Below are 24,814 nucleotides of genomic sequence, written 5' to 3' on the forward strand. Positions count from 1 at the left end.
GCTGAAGAGTCAATGAGTCGATGCAATCAACTGGTTTTCCTCAGATAGAAAACTGAATCAATTTGACTGGATGATCTGGTGAGCTGGAAAGTGCCTTGAGATAGCATGTGTTGTGAATTGGCGCTATATAAATAAACTGAACTGAAATGATTTGAATGTCCAAGCCAGCTCAGCTGACTCCTCTGGATATGGAGTAGAAATGTCTCTACTCTTAGCCTCGCCTGGATGACAGAGCTCCTCAACCTTTCTCTAAAGGAGTGTCCAGACATCCTGAGGAGAAATCTCCTTTCAGCCGCTTGTATCCAGACTTTTGTTCATGATCAAGACTTCATAACCATTAATGAGGGTAGGAACTTAGACTGACTGGTAAATCGGGAGCTTTTGCTCAGATCTCTCTACACCATAACAGACAGATACAACCTCTGCATTACAGCAACAGCCACAATCTCTCTCTATCTCTCTATCTACTGATCCATTCTCCCATCACTTGTGAACAGGACTCCAAGATACAGAACTTGAACTCCTCAATTTGAGACAGGAGCACTCCTCCAACCTAAAGGGGACAAACTAACTTTTTTTCTGGTACAGAACCATGGCTTCAAACTTGGAGGATGAGATTCTCACCCCGGCCGCATCACACTAGGCGACCTGCCCCAGAGCATGCCGTAGGTCTTGGCAGGAGGAAGCCATGTACAAAGAAGGGATGGGATGCGCTGGGCCCTGGTGTTCTGTCAGATCAGCATACCCCATCAGAGCATCATACCTATAGTTGTTGCGCAAGACATCAGATTTGCGTTTATCCATTTAGTTTTGTACAAAAAATATACTTTAAACTACGTAGATGGGCTTGATTCCCTTTAGTCATGTACAAGAAAACTATTTAAGGTCAGATCACCATATCTTTCAAAAAATAAGTAATTAAATCATTTTTTTGTACATGACTAAAGGGATACATGTCTGTTGAAGTAGTTTAAAGTCTATTTTTCATACAAAACTAAAGCGATAAATGGGGATAAACTAAAGGGATAAACGGGTATCGATTATGGATATGCTGGTCTGACAGGGTATGCTCAACTGACAGAACAGCGGATCAAACCCCCTCCAGCCCCTGGCTGCATGCTGTCTGTTGGATTCTTGTTTTGTAGCACTTTGAGATTTGAAATCAAATGTAAAGTGCATGATAAATAAAATTCATTATTATTATTATTATTATTCAGTAAATGTAGATTTGCAAATAAATAGAAATTGAGTCTGCACAGGAAAGAGCTTCAAGCAGCTTCTGCAGGAACTGAAGGAAAAGCCCTACCCAACTTCAAGCTTTCCTTCTCCAAATCCCCTCCTGCAGCTGTCTTTTATTAACAGAACATCACACATGGTTACAAAACAGTATTTGTTCTGACAGAACAATTGATCAGTTCATAAAGACAAGATGCTCCATCAGAATGACAAGGCAGGATGGTCTCCTGACTGAATCACAAGACACAGTGCAGCATCCCCCTTGCACAAATGATTCATAAGCACACATTAATTTTATAATCATCATTGAATAAACCTGACACTGTCCATAAAGGTGCTGAACTGGAGCGATGACTTAGTATGCCCCACCACAGGAGAACACTAGGGACCCCGTTCAATAACTTCACCAGGTCCATGTAGACCCATGTAGACCTGTGGGGCAAACTCCTATGAACCGTTGACCCTGGCTTAGCCCTTACCAGGGAGGTTTAGGAGTGTGATTCCCCTTTAGTTGGACCACACCCTCTGTTGTTTTCCCAATTACTGGACATGTACTTTAACCCTTTATAGGGCAAGTTACCATTTTTGATCACTTGCATACCCCTTACAAATGATGTGTAAGGGGTATGCAAATGTCCCAAAATCCCTCAGTAAGATCTAGAAGAACAAGAGCCCTATCCAGCCACTCAGCAAAGATCCTGCTACATGGCTGACCAATTAGATGAGCCCTTGAATGATATATTGCCTACTGTAAATTAAGTTGGGGGGAAAAAAAGAAAAAAGGTAAAAAGCTAACTGAAAAGTTAAAAAGTTAATAAGCCTAGTTAAAAAATATATTTAGGTTTATAAACTAATAAATGTAAGTGCCAGTATAAGTATTAATGCGTCTTTGGTTATGTTGTACCAAAAATTGTGTTTAATTCACTCTCAGAGTGTTTTCCATGAATTTCTTATAGAAGCACTTCTGTTATTTTTCTTAATATTGTCGGGCAATTTTCCATCTAAATATCCATATTTTTTGAATGTTACAAAGGTAAAAAGGTCTTGTCCTGGATTGTAATAACACTATTGGCTTTTGATTTTCAAGGTTTTTCACCAAGTGCCCCATAAAGGGTTAAATTTGAAGCACAAGGATGACAGATGTAAATTAGCAACTATGCTATAATCTGGCTCATTTACAATCTGTACAGAAGTATAAGATTGTTCATTAATGCGCTCTGTCCTGATTAAATAAATAAAAGTGTGTCACATCCATGTCAATCACCTGTAATACACATTTTCACATGTGATTCCAACATGTAGCCAAAACTGTGATTCACGTTTACATGAAATGTTCCAAACTCACACGTATGGATTTGCTTTCCATATGATTCACATCTTTACCACATGTCTATTTCAGATGTGATATATGTTTTATATTAGATTTTTTCATTTGAAATTTCCTCTTTCAGTGAAAAAGTACACGTCTGTATCCAGCTCCCATGAGTAAATCTATAGCATTAGTCACATCTGCAAGTGTTGTGAGGTTTCACCTGCTTTGCACATATAGAAACTGAAAATAGCTCATATTTTTCTATGCAAAATATCAGTCCTGCCAGTAAGAGAGCATCTGTGAACAGTTTCCAACCTAAAATCTCAATGTTATTTATGTCTAGGCAGCTTGGGCCTTTCTAACAAATTAAAATGCATCCCAGCTCTGACTGCATGTAAAAGGTGAACACGTTTTCTCGGGTTCAGGGTCATGCATTCAGGAAGTTTGTTTTTTAGTCTGAAAACAAAAAAAAAAAACAAAAAAAAAAACAACAGACACCAATAAATATTGTATCAATGTTTATATACTTAAAACAAAATATTTTTTTCAGAGAAGTTGAAGCATTTATAGGGGGTCTCTAATGAAGCTTAAAAAAGGATAAAAAGAATCTGCTATGTTAATTTATTTATTATTAAGGAAAATATATTCTTGTTTTTTTTTTCTTTTCACATTTCAACAAAAAAGCAATCCAGAAAAGGTTATTGAGAGTAACTTTGCTGTTTTCTCAGATTTTGTTTTTTCAAATGTTTTTCTATACATTTTTTTTTTTTTAGAGGATTTTGATTTACAAAATGCTCTGCAACAAAAATGGAACTAAATGCCCTCCACATTAAGTGTTTATCTGATTAAAACCGGCCACAATATAAACATATTTCACAGTTTTCACATTCCTATTGGTAAACTACGGAAGCGTATAGGCTTACGTAAATACGCTTCCGTAGTAAACAAAGTAAAAATTCCGTATATATTTCTCTTCCCCTCAAGTTTTGAAAGCAATCTAATTAAATATGTTGCATTAAACCTCAGAAAGAAACAGGAAAGTTTCTGATTTAAGTTTTTAGGGCTGAAATTTATTGAAACTATATTTTTGCAAGGCATACCATACTGCTTTATATAAAAAAATGTAAATATAACCAGACTTGGATTAGATTGACAGAAGTAAGTAAGGAATGGAGTAATGTTGCTAGAATGTAATGAGGAGACTGATGATGCAACCACTGCAGAGCAGCATCTCCTCCCCTCATTCTGTTTTCTTGTCTTTAGATACCGACCAATAACTCTGTGGTTTAAACAATTTATATGGAAATCAACCCGTAAAACTCCTCAGGCTTTGTAGGTTAGGCAAGAAAATCCAATTTTAGTTTATGAGAAAGATCATGGTCAGTCCTTTCTTTCCAAGATTTATACATTTATTTCTGAAGTTTTAGGTTTTAGAGTTTTAATCAGTTACATTATTCTATGAATCTCCTAAACTGGAAGAAGCAACCATCATTTAGGCACCATACCTCTGACATTGCACCTGGAATTTGCCAAAATCCTTACAGATTTTTCTAAAGTTATAGATTCTCACTGAACATACTGACATTAAAAATAAGTCTAAAAATTCCTAAAACAATGATTTCCCGTTAATTTAAGCAGCTAAATTGCCCTTAAATTAGGATAAGATAGATAATATGCATTCTGAATTAGATAATGGAGTTGTTTTTTTTTAATTAAAATATAAATCATTTTGTTTCATTGGCAACTAACCATCATTACCAGTTCAGTTAAAAGAAAATACGCTTATTTCAAGAAGAAAAGAACTTTTTCATTTCTGCTCTGCATATTAGTATGATAGAGTTTACTTGGCCATCTGTTCAGGATACCCCCATCGGCATCCCTCTTTTAAGGTTTTACATGCATATCTAGCCAGGAGGAGACCCTGAGGATCAGGACTTGCTCAAGGGAGTTCTCATTCTTTTTGCCCTGGGAATGGGATCCCCGGAGTCTGCTGGCAGGATTAACAAACTAGCAGCGTCACAGCATCTATGATAGGTTTGATAAGAATTTGTCTTTAACCTGTTAAATGTTAGAAAGAAATTTTAAAATGATTTTCATATTTTACCATCCACCAAAAATATTTCTTAAGGTGCTTTCAGACTAAACATGATATCCCAAAAAAAAGGGCAGCTTAGGACTTCTGCGTGGTGAAAGATGGGACTCTAGCTAGGTGAAAATTAGCTATTTGACATAGTATGAGAAAGAAAAACCAGAAAAAAAAAAAAGCTTCTGAGAATAAAACTTCAGGGAACTTTTTTTTTTTTGAGTTTTTTTTTTTTACGGCACTAGTGGCTCGTCTTTTTGGACAGTAGGCTGACAAGAAAGGGGGCATGAGAGAGGGGGAGAGACATGTGGCAAAAGACCACAGGTCAGATTGATGAGTCTTGTGTGCCAACCAGTGCGCCACCGAAGACCGCTCAAATAAAAGTTAGTTTCAAAACCTTCTCAGTTTCATTTCTGGATTGCATTATTTTCAGAGCTTGTATTTTCTTTTGTAACAATAATGGAAATAATGCAAAAACACCATAATACTTTAGCATGGCCTTCTAAACAGTGTAGATAGAAACACCTTTGTCTTTGATAAATTCAAGAAATAGCCTCAAGGTAGCGCCTCTTTATCAGTAACATACCTCAGCTCAGTGGGTTGTTGTAACAAAAGTGATGGGTGTCACTTGAGTGAACAGCGCTGTTGCTCTGAGGAGCAATTACCTTATTACTTTGCATGGAATTAAAAACCCCATTGCAGAGACGTCTTTAATGATCTGGAAAGTAAAGGATATTAGCAAATACTCAGCAATAACACTGCCCAAGCACTTGCCATGTCTAATTTATGCTACCCAGTTCGGGCACATTCTCCTTTCCAATCAAGTGTTAAATGGGAAATTGAATTTTTAATATTAGCACACAGAGGGGGCTTTTGACATTGGACAAATACATAGAGAGACACACTGTCCTTTAATGCTAAATGCTGCTATTATGGCATTGTTAGCAGGACATGCACAGGGATGATGCTACGTGAGGCTGCAGTAAAAGATTTAATGACCTGCATGACCTGAGAAATTCATGTAACACATGGAGAGGATAAGATGGGGGGACATTTGGGAAACTGTTCTTCTCTATGCTGTGTGACATTGAGAGAACTGCTCATTTAGGAGATAAAACATGAGGAGAGTGACCTTCTCTCGACTAGTGGAGAATAGTTTCAAAAGTGTAGAATAAAGCCAATGAAAAGATAAAACCTTAGAGGGAAGCCGTGACAGAGGTAAAGTATTAGTTGCTGGAGACCTAAAGATATTTGCGACCTAAGAACCAGGCCGGAATTGAACAGGGACAGTTTGAAAGGATTCTGCACAAAAGAAAAACTTTGCAGAGTGCGATTCATTCAGTGTTGATTTTCACGTTATCGATCCTCATCTATACATGTTTTCTAATCACGGGCAGCAAGGTGAAAAAGATTACTGCAACAAACAATCATTAAAAGAGAGTGAAATGTGGAAAAACAGGCACATTTTTATAACTTATGAATATATGAGATAGAGTCCTGCACTGGGTCGGGTACCCGCGGGTCCCCGACGGGTCACCCGCTAAAATGCTCTTTTGCGGGTGAAAAATACATAAATAAAAATAGACGGGTTGGGGGTCGGGCGGATATTTTTTTAGTGCGGGCGGGTAGTTGGTGATTTTTCTTTTATGCGTGTGTGTTGTTATGGACATCAGAAATGTTATATTAATCAGGCACTGGGGTCACCCTTGTTGTAGCTTAAAGCCCTGCCGGCAGTGTGGGCTTCCCTCCAAAAAGGCGGGGTCAGGTGACGGGTCAGGTTCAGTAGTCATCCTAACGGGTTCGGACGTGTGCGGGTTGGTAAAACTCGACCCATGCAGGACTCTAATATGAGATACTGCCCAAACAAACAGAGTTTAATTCTCAACTACAGTGTCTTAAAAATATTTTTATCATTCATAACTTATGAATGTATGAGATAGAGTCCTGCAAAAACTTAAAACCCATCGGAAAACCCGGTGGACCTTAAAGGAATAGTACACCCAAAACATGATTAGCCTTCATTTTCTACTCACCCCCATGCTGAACAACACTCTGGAGTACTTTTTTGATATCTGCCCAAGACAGAAAGGTCCATAAAAGTCCACAAAAAACGTTTCAATATTCCTCCATACTGCTCGTCCAATGTATTCCAAGTGTCCTGAGTGGGTAGCATCCAGAATTTACTCGAAACGAAGTCATTTAGAATGATTTTAGAGCATAAACAGTAGTGTATAGGATTTCCTAAAAGCGCGTTCACGACGCTACGGAAACCGCGGCAGACCAAACCAGATGAAAGTGCGCATTCAGCTCGGCAAAGAACTCCTGCTCTTCCTCAACACTGAAGTCCTCAGACATTTTTCTTTATTTGTTTCTTTCTTTGCACAGGTAAACAGCACATTTCTTCTTCTACGCTTGCATTATTGGCAGAGCAGACGCTGAATGCGCACTTTCGTCTGGTTTGGTCTGCCGGCTTCCGTAGCGTCGTGAACGCGCAGGCGCGCGCTTTCAGGAAATCCTATACACTACTGTTTATGCTCTAAAATCATTCTAAATGACTTCGTTTTGAGTAAATTCTGGACGCTACCCACTCAGGACACTTGGAATACATTGGATGAGCAGTATGGAGGAATATTGACACGTTTTTTGTGGACTTTTATGGACCTTTCTGTCTCGGTCACCATAGACCTCCATTATGTGAATGTCAGCAGACAGCAAGAAGCCTCCCAGATCTCCAGATGCATTTGAGATATCAAAAAAGTACTCCAGGGTGTTGTTCAGCATGGGGGTGAGTAGAAAATGAAGGCTAATCATGTTTTGGGTGTACTATTCCTTTAAGTGGGGGGTAGTAACTCAGAATGCATAAAATTCCACCGGTAAAATTTTTACCAGCAGGTGGAGCCATTGCTTGCAGCTCCAAGCTGACACCAAAAGTTTCAAACCCCACAGCTCTGGAACTGTTATAGCAAGAGGTCTGACATTTTCTGCATTTGTGGTTGACATGATGTAGAACAAATATAATACAATAAAACCTGCATTTTCTCAAGAATGTCTTTATTAATGCTGTTCTAAAAAGACCTATCAATTCCGAGAATGAAAAACAACAACTTTGAGTCATGTTTGAACTGATGCAGGTTGGTCTGTGTTCTACCCACCCAATGTTAATTTATATATTAGGAAACTAGAGGGTGTTAGCTTTTAAATAATGTATTGCACATGTAATTTGGGCTTACACTTCCTCAGTTATTTGCTTTTCCATTTGGGTATGCAAAATAGGCGAGGATTACCCAAAATTAGGTTGATCTTAAGAGGTTAAGTAGCTTTTGTCATATTTCAAACGCAAACTTTCATTACATTTTTTGGTATTTTTTTGTGTTAAACCAAAAAAATCGTTAACCAGATCAATTTGAGGTCAAGAACAAAGACTTATAACTAGCAAAGTGTCATAATCGTTACTTTTTTCTAAAACACCAGTTTAAAATGGCAGCGCAACGCCTAAGAGCCTTTTATTTAGTTGCTCTACACCAGCTGCAGCAGAGCAATAACAGATCGCTTGAGGATTTCCAGGATTTTACAACTATAGAAATCACTAAAGATCGTCTTTGTTCAAGTATCCTCTGGAAAAAGGCACAAAATGTATGAAGGAGCTGGAAACAGTGGCGCCACGGCCACCCTGTGCAATGCCCTGGCCACCCCACTGGCCACCCCACTTGCCAGTGTAAATTGTTGTTTAGCATCCCATTATGCACAGCCAGTGACGTAAAAATCACACAATAAACCAAGATCTGAGTAGGTGTTTACTAAAGTCTTTATGATTTCTACAGGCAGGTTTACCACAATAGTAGATTCAAACCCTGAAATGATGGCCTTTAGTTTCAGTGGCCACCTATGACACATTTCTGGATGATTTAGGTTTATACAGAGCCTAGAACTGCATCAGTTATCTGTGCTGCCATCTTGGTCATAAAAGCCCCCCAAACAAATGGGGTCATAAACCTTTTACATCTTTCGACAGAATTAACCTGAATGTAGTTGTTGGAGATTATTATTATTTCTTCTAGAGAACTTTGAAATGAAAACAGTCAAAGATGTCTTTGCGAACTTACAATCTCATCCCAAGGTGTGGGGATTTAAAAAGTCCTGTGAAATGCATCAGAAATGGTGTCAGAACTTAAAACCCACAGGATAACCCAGCCAACATATAGATGTGCAGGATTTCTTAATCCTGGTCCTCAGAAACCTCTTCGAACCCGCTGTATATTAATTATTTATTCTCCAGGTGCACAGTATTTATACTCTAAGACACTTTACAGTACAATTTTTTTTACTCTTCACTATTGTGTCAATTTTATACACTTTTTCTAAGGTCCACATTTGTGTGACTACTTTTGCTACAATCCCTTTTGCTGCTATAACACCAAAATGTCCCCATTGTGGGACAAGAAAGGGATTTTCTGTTTTATTCTATTCTTTTACATTTTATACATTTCTGTGCTGCAGCACCCCTGGTTTAAATGATTGCCTAAACTCTGCAGCAGCCATTAAGATCCTATGAATCAGCTACTCATTTAGTTTAGGAGTATAAAGACAGAGAAACACCAATTATCTGCAGGACAGCAGCTCCTAAAAAACAGGGTTAACAAACCTCTGCTGTGGTCAGAAGAAACTAAAACAGAACTGTTCAAAAATGTATATATGTGGGAAACTAACACCACACATTACCATCAAGTAATTAGCACTAATGTTTCACCCTATAAAGGATTAGAAACGCCTCATGTTTAAACACATTAGACATGACATCCTAACATGTACTAAAACTGAACTGGCACTAAGCTCCACCAGTGGATAGCAGAATTTCTGAACAGAGAAGGTTTTAAAAGGATCTCTGGGCGCCTTGCCCGGAAGCGTAGCTGGTGACACACAGAGCAGGTGTACGTTGATTGAAAATGACAGTGGGTGATTTTTGGAAACATGTCTAATGCTGCTGCTACACATCTCCCTTAGCATACAGCTGGAGCTACAATGGAACATTATAGATTGGAGAATATTCAATGTGTTAAACTGGTCCAATCAAAGTCAAAAACTTGGCAGGACGTGAAAAGTGGTGCTCACTGTTGCACTAATGAAATCTGGATGAATTTAGCAAAAAAATTCAGTCTCTAAATGTGCAAAACAGCTAAAGACACACACCAAAATGTTATCTCCAAATCATTCACTCCAAAGAAATACATTTTAACACTTTTATTTCTTAAAAATACACTTTTTAAAGTATAACGATCCTTACATTTCAGTAGTATGCACTATTATCAGATGAAATCCCAGTTAGAAACATCAGGTTTGTATTTGCAATGCGACACAATTATACATAACATAAAACATGTTTAAAAGGCTTTAAAATGTGGAATTATGCTTTAATGCCGTGCTTTTTGCTTAGACAGTAGTGAGAGAAATTTCTTCCTGACTCGTTTGCTGCTGAGATGAGTCATTATTCTTTAAAAAAAAACATCATATGCATTTGCGTAAATGCAAGCCGATTAAACAGTGAAAAGCAACGAACACAACGGTTCTCTATTTATACCATCATACCATTTATCTGACTAAGTGCTGCCATAACAGCTGTCAAGCTGCTTTCACATGGAAGAAGTGAGAAGTCCGTGTTTTCAGGGTTTCCAAATACACTAGTGCGACATTTTTTGGTTTTCTGGTTGCCTTTTTTTCCTGCTTTCTGTTATTTAGATGTTTAAATGTTTTTTTTTTTTTCTTTTATACAGACTTGAAAGAAGAGTCTTACTTGGGTCTGACAGTATGGAATCTGTCTTGGGGAGGAACTGGTCACACCGGATCCCTTGGTAGCCTTCTCGACACCTGGTAGAAAAAAACAAAAAAAAAAACAAAAATTATTTTTCCTTTTGTTCAGATGTGAGGAATTGTACAACCTGGACAAAAAATACCCTGGTGTGTTTTCAAACAAAATTTCTGAAATCATAGGCTTGAAAGGAGACAGCTAATTATACATGAATGCACTAACTATAAAGCAGGCTTTTAAGGAAGCAACATGAATGGTGGTGAGCACATATTTCTTAGAAGCTGGCATTTTCCAAACGGAGTCACACAACTGGCGCTGCTACAAAAAAACACAACAACCTATAATCAGAAAACGGCTGTTGTAGGTCAGTGGATCCTAATTCCAAACATATTCAGCTCTGTTTTATTGGAGAGAAAGTCAGTTCAGGTTAATAACACATGTTTAATCGCAGGAAGGTCTTTATTGCAGCAAATCCAATGAAGCTCCTGACTGAAGCTGTTCTGTGTCACAATGTAAAATTATTCAACCATGATCTGTGGGTGGCGGATCCATAGATCTTGGCAGATAATGGCAGTTGGTTGAATTGTGTTTTTGATGTGATTGTTCATGGTCATCCATTAGAGTTTGTATTGTTGCAGCAACCTTTTTACCACAGTCCTCTTCAGAGGCGCAGCTACAGTCCCAGAACGTAACTAGCTTGTTGACCTTTGTTAACCTCTTTCCATTTTTCTACAGACATCGAAGGGTCTAATTTTCTTAAAGAGAAAGAGACAAAGAGTCATGCTTATTTCAGTGCTTTTATCCCTGAGCAACCCCACACTGTTCCCTGGGTGCCGCACAATGGCAGCCCACTGCTCCCCAAGGCGATGGGTTAATTTCCCTATTGTGAGATCAGGAAAGTTCAATTTCTATCCTTTTTTTCCTCCAGAAATGTGGCTGCATCTGCATGCTCTACAAACTGAGCTTTACTTGTTGAACTACTGGCTGCAAGTAATAAGCCCTGTAAGCTCAGCCAGGCGGGTTTCTATCTTTTCTCTGTTGGTAACATTTAGTTTGTCCTGAAATCACCAAAAATATCTAATTGGTTTACTTTACATTCAACACTTTGTAAAGTCGTTCACCAGAACTTTGTATTACAGTAAGTCTTTGTCCGTCATTGACACACTTTATATCTTCAAACAATGGAGTACCTTTTGTTCAATTATTGTTGCAGACAAACAACACACTTTGTATATAGAAATGTGAAAAAACCCACAAAAAATAAAAAAAAACAATCCAATTAAACAAATGAACTTTGAAAAACTTCTGAATTTAAAAAAAGGTTTTGCAAGAAACTTTGCTGTTTTCTCAGATTTCCTGTTTTCAAGTTTTTTTTTTTAGATTTTATATATTAATCTTTTTCAATTGTCTCTTTTTCAGACTTTTAAAAATCCCTCATTTTCAACTTTATTTTTACAGATTGCATTCTCTTCACTTTAAGCCCGACACAAACACTCGCTCTTGACAAGCACTTTGACAAATACAAACGTTGCTCCAGAGGAAAGCTTCCCAAATTAGTGAGGAGAATTTAAAAAAGAATGCAATCTGTAACTCAGAGTCTGAAAAAGAGTAATTTGAAAACCAGCATAATTTGAAAAAATAAAATCTGAGAAATCAGAAGATTTACTCTCAGAACCTTTTTATCAATCAAAATGCTTTCAAAGTTTAATTTGTGGATTGTATTTTTTTAAATGTCCATGTACAAAACCCTTTGCTTGCAATGATAAAATCATAACATTAACTGCAAGCAAATCCAACCAAGTCATTCCGTTACTGGAAATACAGAAGGAGCCATTCAAAATTTTCCCACTTTCCTTGATGGGCTGGTCCTCTACTATTCCTTTTTAAACATCAATCTTTGTGCTAAAATATTCTTTCTGTCATGATTTGTTGACATTAATCACTTAAGAGAAGTGTTTTTTTACTGGTCAGACCCTGTAATTCAGTGAAAGGGTGGAGGCAGAGTAAAAAAAAAAGCACGTCTAGGAAAAGGTCAGTGGATGGAAGATGGAGAAGATTTTGCTGGGAGCTGCAGGAGTGGGCTGCCATGCGACTGCCGTTTGACTGGGAAGGGCCATTTTGAATGGCTGCTACTGTATGTGGTGTAAAGAGTAAAAAGAAATGGTAAGAAAACAGTTCCTGAGGTGCTCCTTTTGGCCACTTGAAAAATAAAATACGATACTTCAGTGTCAAAATCTGTGATCCCAGAGCTTTATAGTGATACCGATTCCACATTCTAGAGATGCATGTTAATCTCTAATTGTATGTTAATAAAAAAGCATGATTTCTAAGGGTTTTGAATGGTTCTCAGAGTGAATCTGTGCGGAACATAACGAGAAAAACAATAAATAACATTAAACAACTAATTAGTTCTAAAGTGTACTCAGTCTGCCGTTCAGAAAAATGTCCCTGGAAATGCGAGTTTTTAATAAATGTCAGTTTAATCAATATCTCCTGATCAACACAGAGGCGTGTGTGTTAGAGAGCAATGAAACACAGCCCAGATTTAAACGCTGTGCAGCATGAAGCCTTCGTTTGTTTGCATACCGCTCCTTGCCTCTGGCTGTTTGAACCTTTGCTTTACCCTTTCCCTGGTGAGGAAGCTGCAAGTCTAACATGTGGAAATTGACTTAATATGCAGTCTGCTCTGCTTCACTGAGTCTCAAATCTTAGTTCTGTCTAAACTGTTTCCTTACTTCACCTGTTTATTCCCTTTAGCTTGTTTCACATATAATGTCTGCATTAGGTCTTACGGCTCTGCAACTATTTTAGTCTTTTTTTTTTTTTTTCAAATATCCAAAAGAATGTTCATATCTGACCTAACAAATTTACAGATTTATAACATATTTATTTACACATAACACTTTATAATCATTAAATTATTCTTATTATTCTTATTTTTTTCTCAGATAATGATAACCATTTTGTGACCTTTCCATAACCGGTGATTCTTTATCAAATGAGGGAACATGAACACAGGCATTTGCTTTATGGAGTTTTTCAGAAGCCATTGCCACTTGTGCAACAGAGACATAGAATATTTGCAGATAAAAGAGCTGACATTAAACCAGACTCAAAACTGCAGCAATAGATGCTCGTCTCATGGCACTTTGCAAAGCTGCGTACTGCCCATCAATCACAGAACTGTTTCAAATATAGACCTAAAACCCTGTGAAAGGTATAACTCAGTAAAACTGCAAAGGGCATTTAGAATGAAATGCACCATCAATTATAACATTCAATCATCCACAATAAATACTTTATCATTTTAGCTTAGCAGGGGGGAAAGCAGGTGAGGGATGAACACCAAGAGGTAATGAGGTAATTACCTCTGAAGATACAGAACAGAAAGAAAAGGTGAAGAGTCTGGGAGAGGATAATCAAACACAGGGCAGACTTAAATAAGTGCAATCTATAGACATAATACTGCTTTATTTTAAAAATAAATAAATAAATGAATAAATTAAAGACTTAATTAAAGGTTTTTCGGGGCCCAGCTATAGGGGGCATATCATTATTTGTCAAACTTAGTTTACTGGTGTATTAGTTTGTTCGTTTTATGTTGTCTTGTCAGTAATTAAGGCTTGTGATGAGTTTTAGTTTAGATTTGGATTCAGTTTTGGATTTAGAGGGTTGGGCGTTTGTCTATCTGCAAATGAGTGTGTCTGCTCGCTGCTGGACTCATAGAACTCTATACCTGCCTTCACGCTTTGATGATTCCTTAAACCCTGGATCCGTCTGTTCACATTCAGATTGGAACCCCTGGTCGGGCTACAGTACGGTCTCCTGTCTGCTTATTGGGGTTGCTGCATCGGGGAGACTTTATACGGCTCTGAGCTGCATCTCGTTTGCCAATCCATCGGCTGAGTCTTGCCTTCCTCGGAGAGGATGGACTGAACTGTTAAACCAGGTCAGCAGAGATGGGAAGTAACGAAGTACAAATACTTCGTTACTGTACTCAAGTAGATTTTTCTGATATTTATACTTTACTTTACTACTTATTTTTATGGCGACTTTTTACTTCTACTCCTTACATTTTTAAACAAATATCTGTACTTTCTACTCCTTACATTTTAAAAAATTTGGCTCGTTACTTTAGTTTTGAATCATTTCAATGGAGTTACTGTTATTATTTTTCACGTCATCAATACCAAATTCAATCTAATTGGATGGGAATCTACGTTGCATTTGACGCACCACTACAAGATGAATCGACAGATTCGGCGGTATTCATTCACGGCTAATCATTGCAGCTTGGTGGCGGTGGCGTTAGCATAGTAGCATGGACGACGAGATGATTGAAAATGAACACAACGGAGATCTAGTCCTATTGGCAGACATCCATTTAAAATGTAGGCAACGGCATGAAAAAAGTGGTTTCTACTTTTACTTTTATACTTTAAGTAAATTTACAAGCCTGTACTTTGTTACTTTTACTTGAGTAAAGAAATTTAATCAGTACTTCAACTTTTACCAGAGTATTTTTTAACACAAGTATCTGTACTTTTACTCAAGTATGGAAAGTGAGTACTTTTGCCATCTCTGCAGGTCAGTGACTGACTTGGATAATCATCTCCTGTCAGATGATCGTGGTAACTTACGTGTGGTTCTTCCTCCAGAGTGTCAGTGATTAGGCTGTGCCCCACCCCCCTCCTGCAGGCGCTGCGGTCCATTTGTTTTATTTGTCATTAAACATATTGAAACTTCCCATTGTCTGACTCGTCTGAATACCATGTCCGTGTGTCCCGTTTATTACAGATCTAGACTAATGTCGAGAACTCTGAGTTTTCACTTTAACAACGGCTGCTATGAATTAGTTCAATAAACTCCAAGTAGAACCACTAAGAGTTTAGCACGTGCGTAACAAGTATGAAAAGCCATTATCAGTGGAGCCAAACAGGAAGTGTCTGTTTCACCCCACTGGAACTAGAGATTTTAATGCAGAAATAATATAAGAAGGGAGAATGTGTTTAAAAGACAGAGCAACAGTGCTACAGAAGCAAAGGAGAGGAAGGTGGCGAAGAAGATTGTTACACGAGGTAATTCGTAAGATTACACTCACCGGCCACTTTATTAGGTACACCTGTCCAACTGCTCGTTAACACTTAATTTCTAAGCAGCCAATCACATGGCGGCAACTCAGTGCATTTAGGCATGTAGACATGGTCCAGACAATATCCTGCAGTTCAAACCGAGCATCAGTATGGGGAAGAAAGGTGATTTGAGTGACTTTGAACGTGGCATGATTGTTGGTGTCAGAAGGGCTGGTCTGAGTATTTCAGAAACTGCTGATCTACTGGGATTTTCACGCACAACCATCTCTAGGGTTTACAGAGAATGGTCCGAAAAAGAAAAAACATCCAGTGAGGGGCAGTTCTGTGGGCGGAAATGCCTTGTTGATGCCAGAGGTCAGAGGAGAATGGCCAGACTGGTTCAAGCTGATAGAAGGGCAACAGTGACTCAAATAACCACCCGTTACAACCAAGGTGGGCAGAAGAGCATCTCTGAACGCACAGTACGTGGAACTTTGAGGCAGATGGGCTACAGCAGCAGAAGACCACACCGGGTGCCACTCCTTTCAGCTAAGAACAGGAAACTGAGGCTACAATTTGCACAAGCTCATCGAAATTGGACAATAGAAGATTGGAAAAACGTTGCCTGGTCTGATGAGTCTCGATTTCTGCTGCGACATTCGGATGGTAGGGTCAGAATTTGGCGTCTACAACATGAAAGCATGGATCCATCCTGCCTTGTATCAACGGTTCAGGCTGGTGGTGGTGGTGTCATGGTGTGGGGAATATTTTCTTGGCACTCTTTGGGCCCCTTGGTACCAATTGAGCATCGTTGCAACACCATAGCCTACCTGAGTATTGTTGCTGACCATGTCCATCCCTTTATGACCACAATGTACCCAACTTCTGATGGCTACTTTCAGCAGGATAATGCGCCATGTCATAAAGCTGGAATCATCTCAGACTGGTTTCTTGAACATGACAATGAGTTCACTGTACTCAAATGGCCTCCACAGTCACCAGATCTCAATCCAATAGAGCATCTTTGGGATGTGGTGGAACAGGAGATTCGCATCATGGATGTGCAGCCGACAAATCTGAATCCCTGCCCTGCTCTTTTGTAGAGGGTTAAACTTTAAAACCTTACAGCCTGGATAAGAACCTTTCCAGTCCAAGTAGACTGAAATCTTCTATTTTCCAGGGTGTTGATTCAAAGCAATTAGGTAACAGAGTGGTAGTTTACACTACTTCCCTAAAGACACAACCTAACATTAAATTCACAAGAGAATGAGTCAGATTTCAAGGAGAATGCTTAACACCCGCTAAGGTGTCCCGAGGGTCTGAACTGAATGCATTCCTCACTGCATAAAATGCTTTTCTTTGTCACATCCATCAGACCACATCACCTGGCTGACGGATAGTAATGACATCAGCCATGCTGCTGTAAAGGCCTAGAAAAAACCTGTTATCTGTCAAGATGTCTGATTCAAACCACGTTTGTTAATCTCAGCTCTTAGAGGCTGAATGTGTCGCATAATAGACTTGTGCAGGAAAAAACAGACAAAGTTTTCTTTTGTGTTGCTTTGTGGACAGATTTAGAACAATATTAATAACTTAAAGGGTTAGGGTTATGATCTTAACCCACCTCTATAGTGCTTTTTAAATGCGTCAGAGAACATTGCTGAGTAATGCTGTACAGCGTTCAGGTGAACTACAACTTTTATTAGTTATACTTCCCATTAAGAACTCTAAAGGATCTGTGAACTGTACAAAATTTGTTATAATTATGAAATGGCGACATGGCAATGGATTGAATGGATTAAACTCAGAACTACATGCCTAAATGTTTGTCTCACAGCCTGGCTTAACCATTTTAAATGATAACTATGATCTCCCTTTGTCCAATTGATCTGTTTGCACAAAAGCCCTCACACAAAAGGACCTCAGCAATGACTGTATAGCAACAGTGCTACCAACTGCTCCACATCCTCTCCAAGAAAAATAGGATGACTGCAATACCTCATCTGAAACAACAGAACAATTTTGAAACGTTAAAATGGGCCCAATTAGGTTCTCTTGCCATAAGCCATAATATAAATTTTCAACATTGGTGGACCAAACTCTTAAGACTCTAAAGGGCACAGACACTCCCAAAGGAACACATCACAGGAACATGTGATCCGTGTGCATGTTAGAGTCTTCTACACTCATTCTCTTTGCCCGTGGAGCTCCAGAGACGCAGACATTAACGTGGAACTCCTGAATGGTTGTCCAGAAAGTCTGTAGCCATAGACAGCAGGGCTAAATAGAATTCATTTTTTTGGCCCCTGCCCAAGTTAAGTGTTTTGCTAACTATTTCCAGAACCAGACTACTGCAAGACACACAGTACCATTCTCTCTGAGTCTACGGGAGTAACCTGATGTGCAAAAGACTGATGAATGACAAGAACACACTTTCCAGCACAGAGCACAACGGAAACACACCCTGGGTCAGAACTTTCCTGTACATTGAAAAAAAAGCAGCTTTCTAAATGGAGATTAAAGGAGATTACAGGTCTGGCAAGATTATGAAAGCATTCCAAGCTACACAATGTGGTTTTTTGATGACTATGTGATGATTAGTAGTGTGTAAAGCAAGCCAAGAAGCTAATAGTGTCTGCATGCAGCTAACCTGTTTTGAGCAGCTGTTTATAAAGTTAACAAAAACATTATAACAATAATGGTTTATAAGTTATTGTGATGTTAAAGTTTGATATATATATATGTATATATATATATATATATATATATATATATATATATATATATATATATATATATATATATATATATATATATATATATATATATATATAAAATATTGATGATATATTATTGCTAAAATGTAACCAAATAGTCCTTTAATGAAAGTCCCCTAATGATTGCTGACTATTAGCTCCATTGTCATAAAAAGAGACACAAGCTAAAGGGTATTTACTGGAAATATAACATTAGGAACAATCACAGAAAGTTAATAATTGATTATCTTAACAGTTAATAGTTTCTGATTGGGAAAAGCATTTAACAAAATATTGTTTTACTTAATTTATTTATCACCTGGATTTGTATTGTAAAATGGTTTGAAAACATCCCAATTGCTCTAAAGGTATGTAAAACTATTTTAATCTAATTACAGGCTCTTTAATATAAACTTTGGTCCAAACATAATATCCAAGTCAAATGTCATATCTTTGCATCATTTTATTGATGATAATTTTCAACCATTTACATTTCTTTACCTGTATGTATATAGTAAGTAATCGGTTTAGTTAAGTTTTACTATTTTAATAAAAAGTTTTAACGCGCAGTTTGATCATATAAAGTTGTTTAATTTAATTTATATTTTCAATGTAAGGAGTTGTGAATGTTTTTAATATGTTTGACAATGATTTGAGTTAGAATTACACTTTAATATGTTGTCCTAACACTCAGCCAGTTGGGGGATTTATCACTGTAAAACGTTTGACAGTTATTTGTTTAAATAATATAAAGTCACAACGGCATTTAATTGCATAACATTGGAAAAATACTTGACACCGATGGGCGAAGGTTCACCTTCCTGCAAGAGCTTCACCCTTAATATACAGCTAGAGCTAGAATGGCCATTTCAATAAAAAAGAAAGACTAATCAAAAGCCAGGTTTAAATCTAACTGGGAGTCTGTTTTAGAGTAGAAAAGCCATGTGCATAGCTACTGGCAATCCAAATAGAATTCATTTCTGGAAAAAATATGTATTATATTTTAGGTCTGTATTTGTGCAAATACCTGCATCTATGATTGGCAAAGTACTGCAGACAGAGTAGAAGATGCAGCTCACCATTACTATATGCATTATAAATAAATCAGGCAACCATAGAAAACAAAAACGTCCTTATTTTGTATTCACAGGTCTGATAAAGCTCAGGCTGGGAAGACATTTTATCCAACAAACTTGTTTATTTTCCAATTTTCTTTCCACATACATCACACATACATTATTCTTAATAGAGTTGAATGGAGGGGTTCAGACTTTGAAACCTGATAATAGGTGAGAGACTGTTGGAGGCTATGAAAGAGTTGCACAGTCTCTAATTAGCACCAGAGTCGTTAATTAAAAGATGAACAGAATTAGAACGCCCAGGGAGAAACGTGTTTTAGCATAGGTTAAATGTGGATCTCCCTCTAACATACTGAGAGGAGTCTATATTTAGGCATGCTGCACACAGACATACACCCATTTACCAAATGAATGCATCCGTTCACAACATTGAATTCATCAAATGGATTTTATTTAGGACGTTTTTTTTACTGTTTCCAAGAAAACATTTAAATAAATACACTTGATTTTTTCCAATATACAGATTTAAAGGATTTTAGTGACTGATTAAAGTCACAGAGAAAGCTGTTTCTAATAAGTCTGAATCTTTTTTCTTCACATAGGACATGAACCGGGTAGGATTTAAAGTTACTGTAGGGGATAGGATAGGCCCACAGTATCAGGGATCATGTATCACAAAATATATGATTTACATTTATGATAGTAGGATGAAACATTTTAACCTGAGCCACTAAAACTATAAGCTTTATCAAAAAAGGTAATTTTGCGCCTGGTCTAGTTTTTAAATTTCCCTTCAACTGTTGCAAAACCATATATTGTCTAAACAGGTGACCTACAGACTCTATGGGAGCATCACATTTCAGCTTTCTTGATGCTCTTCTACATCACGACAAAACAAAAACCCAAAATAGCATTACCTTTTGGAGGAACATGTCAAGAGAAGAATGAAGTAACTTTATGATAATGTTGATGTAATAGTTTTCAATGTTGGGATCTGGAGGTCTGTCCACCTTTCTCCAGCAGAGGGCGCCCTAGGTCTCCTGGAGCCGAAGCTGACTACCACACCTGCGGCTCGTTTGCTCATCAGGAGACCAGCATTTAAGCAGTGGCAGAGCAACACTCCAGTGCCAGAGTGTTAAGCCAGTTACGGTTAGCAAGCCTGAGCCAACCAACCTGTCTGATTCTCTGACTCCCCTGAAACCTGAACCAGAACCTACCCTGTTTTTTTGTCCTCTCTGCTTCCTAGGAAGAACCTGACTGAACCCTGGAACTCTGGAAGAGTTTCTCAGCTGAAATCAGCTTGTCTGATCTCAGAAGAACCCTAGAAAGTCTAACTATCAGAACCTGCCTGCCCGCTCTTAAGAAGAAAACTGGAAAGAAACTCAGATCAGAACTCTGCAAGGTCTGAAGTCAAGCCCTGCCTCTGCCAAGCCCTCTGCCTACCTTCTGCCTCTGGACCCTCCTGGTTCCCTCCCTCTGCCGCTCAGTCCAAATCACTGAACAGAGAACCAAGTTGTGACCAGTCCTGGACCTGTTTCCCAACATCAGTACTTTATTCGCATTGTGTTTCAAATAAACTGTTGAACCTTTTCCTCTGAGTCCGTGTGTTCTGCATGTGGGTTAGAAACCTTGATCCCAACATGACATTCAAACCCTTAAATAATTCCAACTTTGCTGCTGGCCTTTAATTTCTACCGCAAATGCTAATTAAAACAATAAAAAAATAGAATAGAGAAGAATAGAATAGATTTTAACAGTTAAATCTAACAAGTTAGATAAAATGGAACATAATCAGCTCAAAGGCTCTGACAGATTGACATTACTTAGACTTAGATTTATTTTGTCATTTTGTATGCACAAGTATAAACAAAAAGAAATTTCGTTAAGAACAGCTCTATAGATTATTTCATTTTTTAAAGTGCAGCTTTGATAAGATAAGCAAAAGCGATAAAAAAAAGATGATGACAAACAGTAATGTAAACATATGACTCTATAGTTACAGTTCTAACATTAATTTTTTTTTTTTTTTATAACCCATTTTACATAACATTACATAACATACATAACAGCAGTCTAATGGCAGTGGGGAAGAAACTGTTCTGGAATCTGCTGGACCTGAATCAGATGCGTCAAAGCCTCTTCCCAGAGGGCAGCAGGGAGAACAGTCCATGGTGGGGGGGTGAGAGGTCATTGATGATGTTACGGACTTGGGACACGCAGCGCTGGGATGAAATGTCTTTAATGGAGGGAAGAAGAAGAAGAGGAGCCCCAATGATCATCTCTGCTATTCTTACTTACCACTCTGCTCACCTTCGTCCAGTTTGAGGCGCTGACATAGAGTAACATGCCAGTAGTCTAAACTCCAAAATCCTCGGGATTCTCCAGCTATTAAACCAGCTGGATTCACTTTGTGTCATGCTTCTTAAGTAACTTAGTGAAACAAAAGAACGTGTATGACACAAAGGTTCTTAACTGTTAACAGATGTTTCCTATTTAGGTGTACCAATTGTTACGCGAGCGATTATGCACTCTGACAAAGGAAGTGATCCGGCTCCCTACCCGCTCCCAGTTTCTGTTGTTCCATATTATATGATTCCATCGAAAAAGATACCCTTTGTTCATAACATTACAACTACTTAGTTCTTACTATTTAAACATAAATAATAACCATACTCCCACAGATTGCCACTCTGGGTCCCTGAGCAAAGGCCCTTAACCCCACACTGCTCCCCGGGCTCCGCTCTGTAGTTGTGTCAGTGTAATGAGAATGAAAGGAAGAATAATATATATATATATATATATATATATATATATTGCTTATTGCTTCTTAAGGTGAGACAACAAAAGTTAAGTGATGTAATTTTTTTTATATGTGGATTGTCATAGCAGACCAGAGGCATGCTCTATTACAGGGTTACAAAATGTTTTTGTTATATAACTTCTGCCAATACAGAAAGAAAGAATAATGTCCAATGAAGACGGATTTCTGAAATGTCCTCCTCTGTAACCTGATTTTTACAGGACTCTGCCCATTGTGGTATAATATACAAGACATTCTTCACAGCAGCTGATTCCACTTAGACAGTAAAACTGTGATACAAATAAAACAATGAGGCCAGGAGCAGTGCCATACATCAAACCTAACTGTGGGGCTTCCTATAACTGCCTCTCTCACTTTGGTGAGGTGGCCATTTGGGCTGTTCTAATACAGCACAGCTCCGCAGCAGTTAGGCTCTCAACAGTCTATTAAAGGAATATCTGCTACAGATCAGACTCTGACAGGTTAGTTCAATGTTCTTCTTACTGGGCCATTTTAAAAGCAGACACTTCACTTTCGAACAAGTGACCAAACAAAAAGGAATTATTTCATAAAAGAAATTCTCTGGTGACTAGAGTCAATCTGCGATGGTTGTGATGAGTCAGTCTTCTCAGTAGAAATTCATTACAATATTTTGACCTAATTAAAGTGCATGATATTGTTTAATATTTCAAATTCCCCAAAAGTTTTAAAGTTTGATCTCAAGGGATTTTTCTTAATGAAAGTAGAAACCAGTTTAACACTGTAACATCAAAGCTCAAAAAGAGATTTTAGCTGTACAAAGATAACTAAATAGATACATTCACTCCTCCATATTTATTGTTTCAACTACAGGCCTGTCTATAGAAAGGACACTCTTCTTTTGATAAGCCTAAATTTGATAATGACTTTAATATCAATTGGAGAGTGCAGGCCTCTGCCAAGCAGCAAATTTTGGCCCCAAATTGTGACTTACGCCTATATTTAAAACTCTCAGAAGATCTGGATTATGACTAAATTTAAACGAACTGTTCCTTGGCATGAGGCACACTTCTGGTGCAAAAAATGTCCTTAGAATTCAGATGTTTTCAATTGATCCAGCGAACAATCCAACAGCATTCCCTTTTCTTGTGTTTTTGTCTTCGGTAATATACCTCTGTTCCTTTTGAGTCCCATGATGAGGCTGTCATTAGTCACTGCTGCCACCATCTGGTTTAGTGGAGAACTGCTTGTTCCACCAAATATCCCTACCATATTTCACAATGTTAGATAATATTTTAAAAGATTCCTGTATTCGGATTATGATCTGGAAAATCACCAAAATTAAATGTATTGTTCCTTGGCATGAGGGAAACCTCTGGTTAATAAGGTAATCAAAATCTTTCTATAACTTTCTAAGCTATTATAAAACTCAGACAGAGACAATTACAAACCTCCTTGTTGGAGGTAATAAGCATGTGAATACTAGCTAAAGTGGCAAAGTACATTTTATTACTTTTTGAACATAACATAACATAGTTTGATTTTATGAAAAAAAAAAAATTCCATCGTGCTGGCACACAATGTCATTCGTTATTTCTGTGTTTTACTCCTTATTTTTGCTCAGTTGGTAAATAAATGGAACTTTGTGTATCTTTACAATAACAAATTAGGTAGATTACAGTGCATGCACACAGGGGTACACTCGAAGGTACTGAGGCAAAAAAGTTAGCTTCTGCCAGCAAAGTTGTGAAAATAATGAAGAAAAGTCCAAGATCCAGTTTGAAAAAAAAAAAAAAAAAGAAAAAAGGTGGCAGTTTACCACCACATCGAGCATATTTTATTTGGTGATGATGTCACCAGATCCCATCACAAAAACAGGATACACTTTGCCTAGTATATATAATTATTCTTCATATAAAGGGCTTAAAGTAAAATTAGCTCAGATTTACATTTCTAGAGAAAGACTGAGGCTAACCTCTGATTTTCATGTTGGTCAAAAAGTAATCAATATCTGTAATGATTTTCAATTCACACATTACAAAATGAATTCCTTGTTTTTACATTAAAAGTATTTTTTTATTATTTTATTTTTTTTATCAATAAGCATTTAGAATCTTATGACAGGATATATTAACAGGTTCCAGAAAATATTTCTTTACTTAATGACTTTTATTTTTTGTTCACTTCTGGAATGATTTATAGTCTAAATTAATTTTACATATAGCAGAAAAAAAATATTTTCAATGAAAAATATGTGAAGGACAAAAGCAGATATAAGAATTCTGTGTGAAGATTCAAAAAGCAGCCAAAGCAATGGCATCGTTTGATGTAACCTATGCAATTCAATATGTCTTCTGGGCTTTAATAGCGACTTTCTGCTTGGTTTGTTTAATCAGACCTGCAGAAAGCCAAATACAATTGGCAGTCCACACTTCAGAGGGAGCCTGAGATGATTACTTTTTAACTTTAATGACATTACGTATCACCAACCCATATGTGTTTCCGTTTATTCTTTCCTTTTTAGATGGAACATAAAACAGAAATGGAAATCTAGATTTGCAGGGTATCAGGGGACTTTTCCTCTCTCATTTGCCACACGTCGTGATTGAAATGCATCTGGGCTGCTATGTCTCTGCCTGGAAGGTTATAAGAATCAGGCATGGTGTGATGCGATATGGTTTGTCCCTGTATATG

The 24,814-nt window shown here is 37.7% G+C and overlaps 1 protein-coding gene across 2 annotated transcripts in view; it reads right to left on the bottom strand.

Annotated features, from left to right (window-relative positions):
• The window catches only part of LOC119777761 (pro-neuregulin-3, membrane-bound isoform), a 625,184-nt gene that overhangs the window by 136,341 nt on the left and 464,029 nt on the right, over positions 1-24,814 (bottom strand). For both annotated transcript variants that reach the window (XM_038276767.1, XM_038276769.1), the window contains exon 3: positions 10,420-10,493. In XM_038276767.1, the coding sequence (XP_038132695.1) occupies positions 10,420-10,493 (74 nt within the window). The remainder of the gene's footprint in view (positions 1-10,419; positions 10,494-24,814) is intronic.

Source organism: Cyprinodon tularosa, unplaced genomic scaffold, assembly GCF_016077235.1.
Source record: "Cyprinodon tularosa strain WSP-4 unplaced genomic scaffold, ASM1607723v1 ctg127, whole genome shotgun sequence".
NCBI lineage: Eukaryota > Metazoa > Chordata > Actinopteri > Cyprinodontiformes > Cyprinodontidae > Cyprinodon > Cyprinodon tularosa.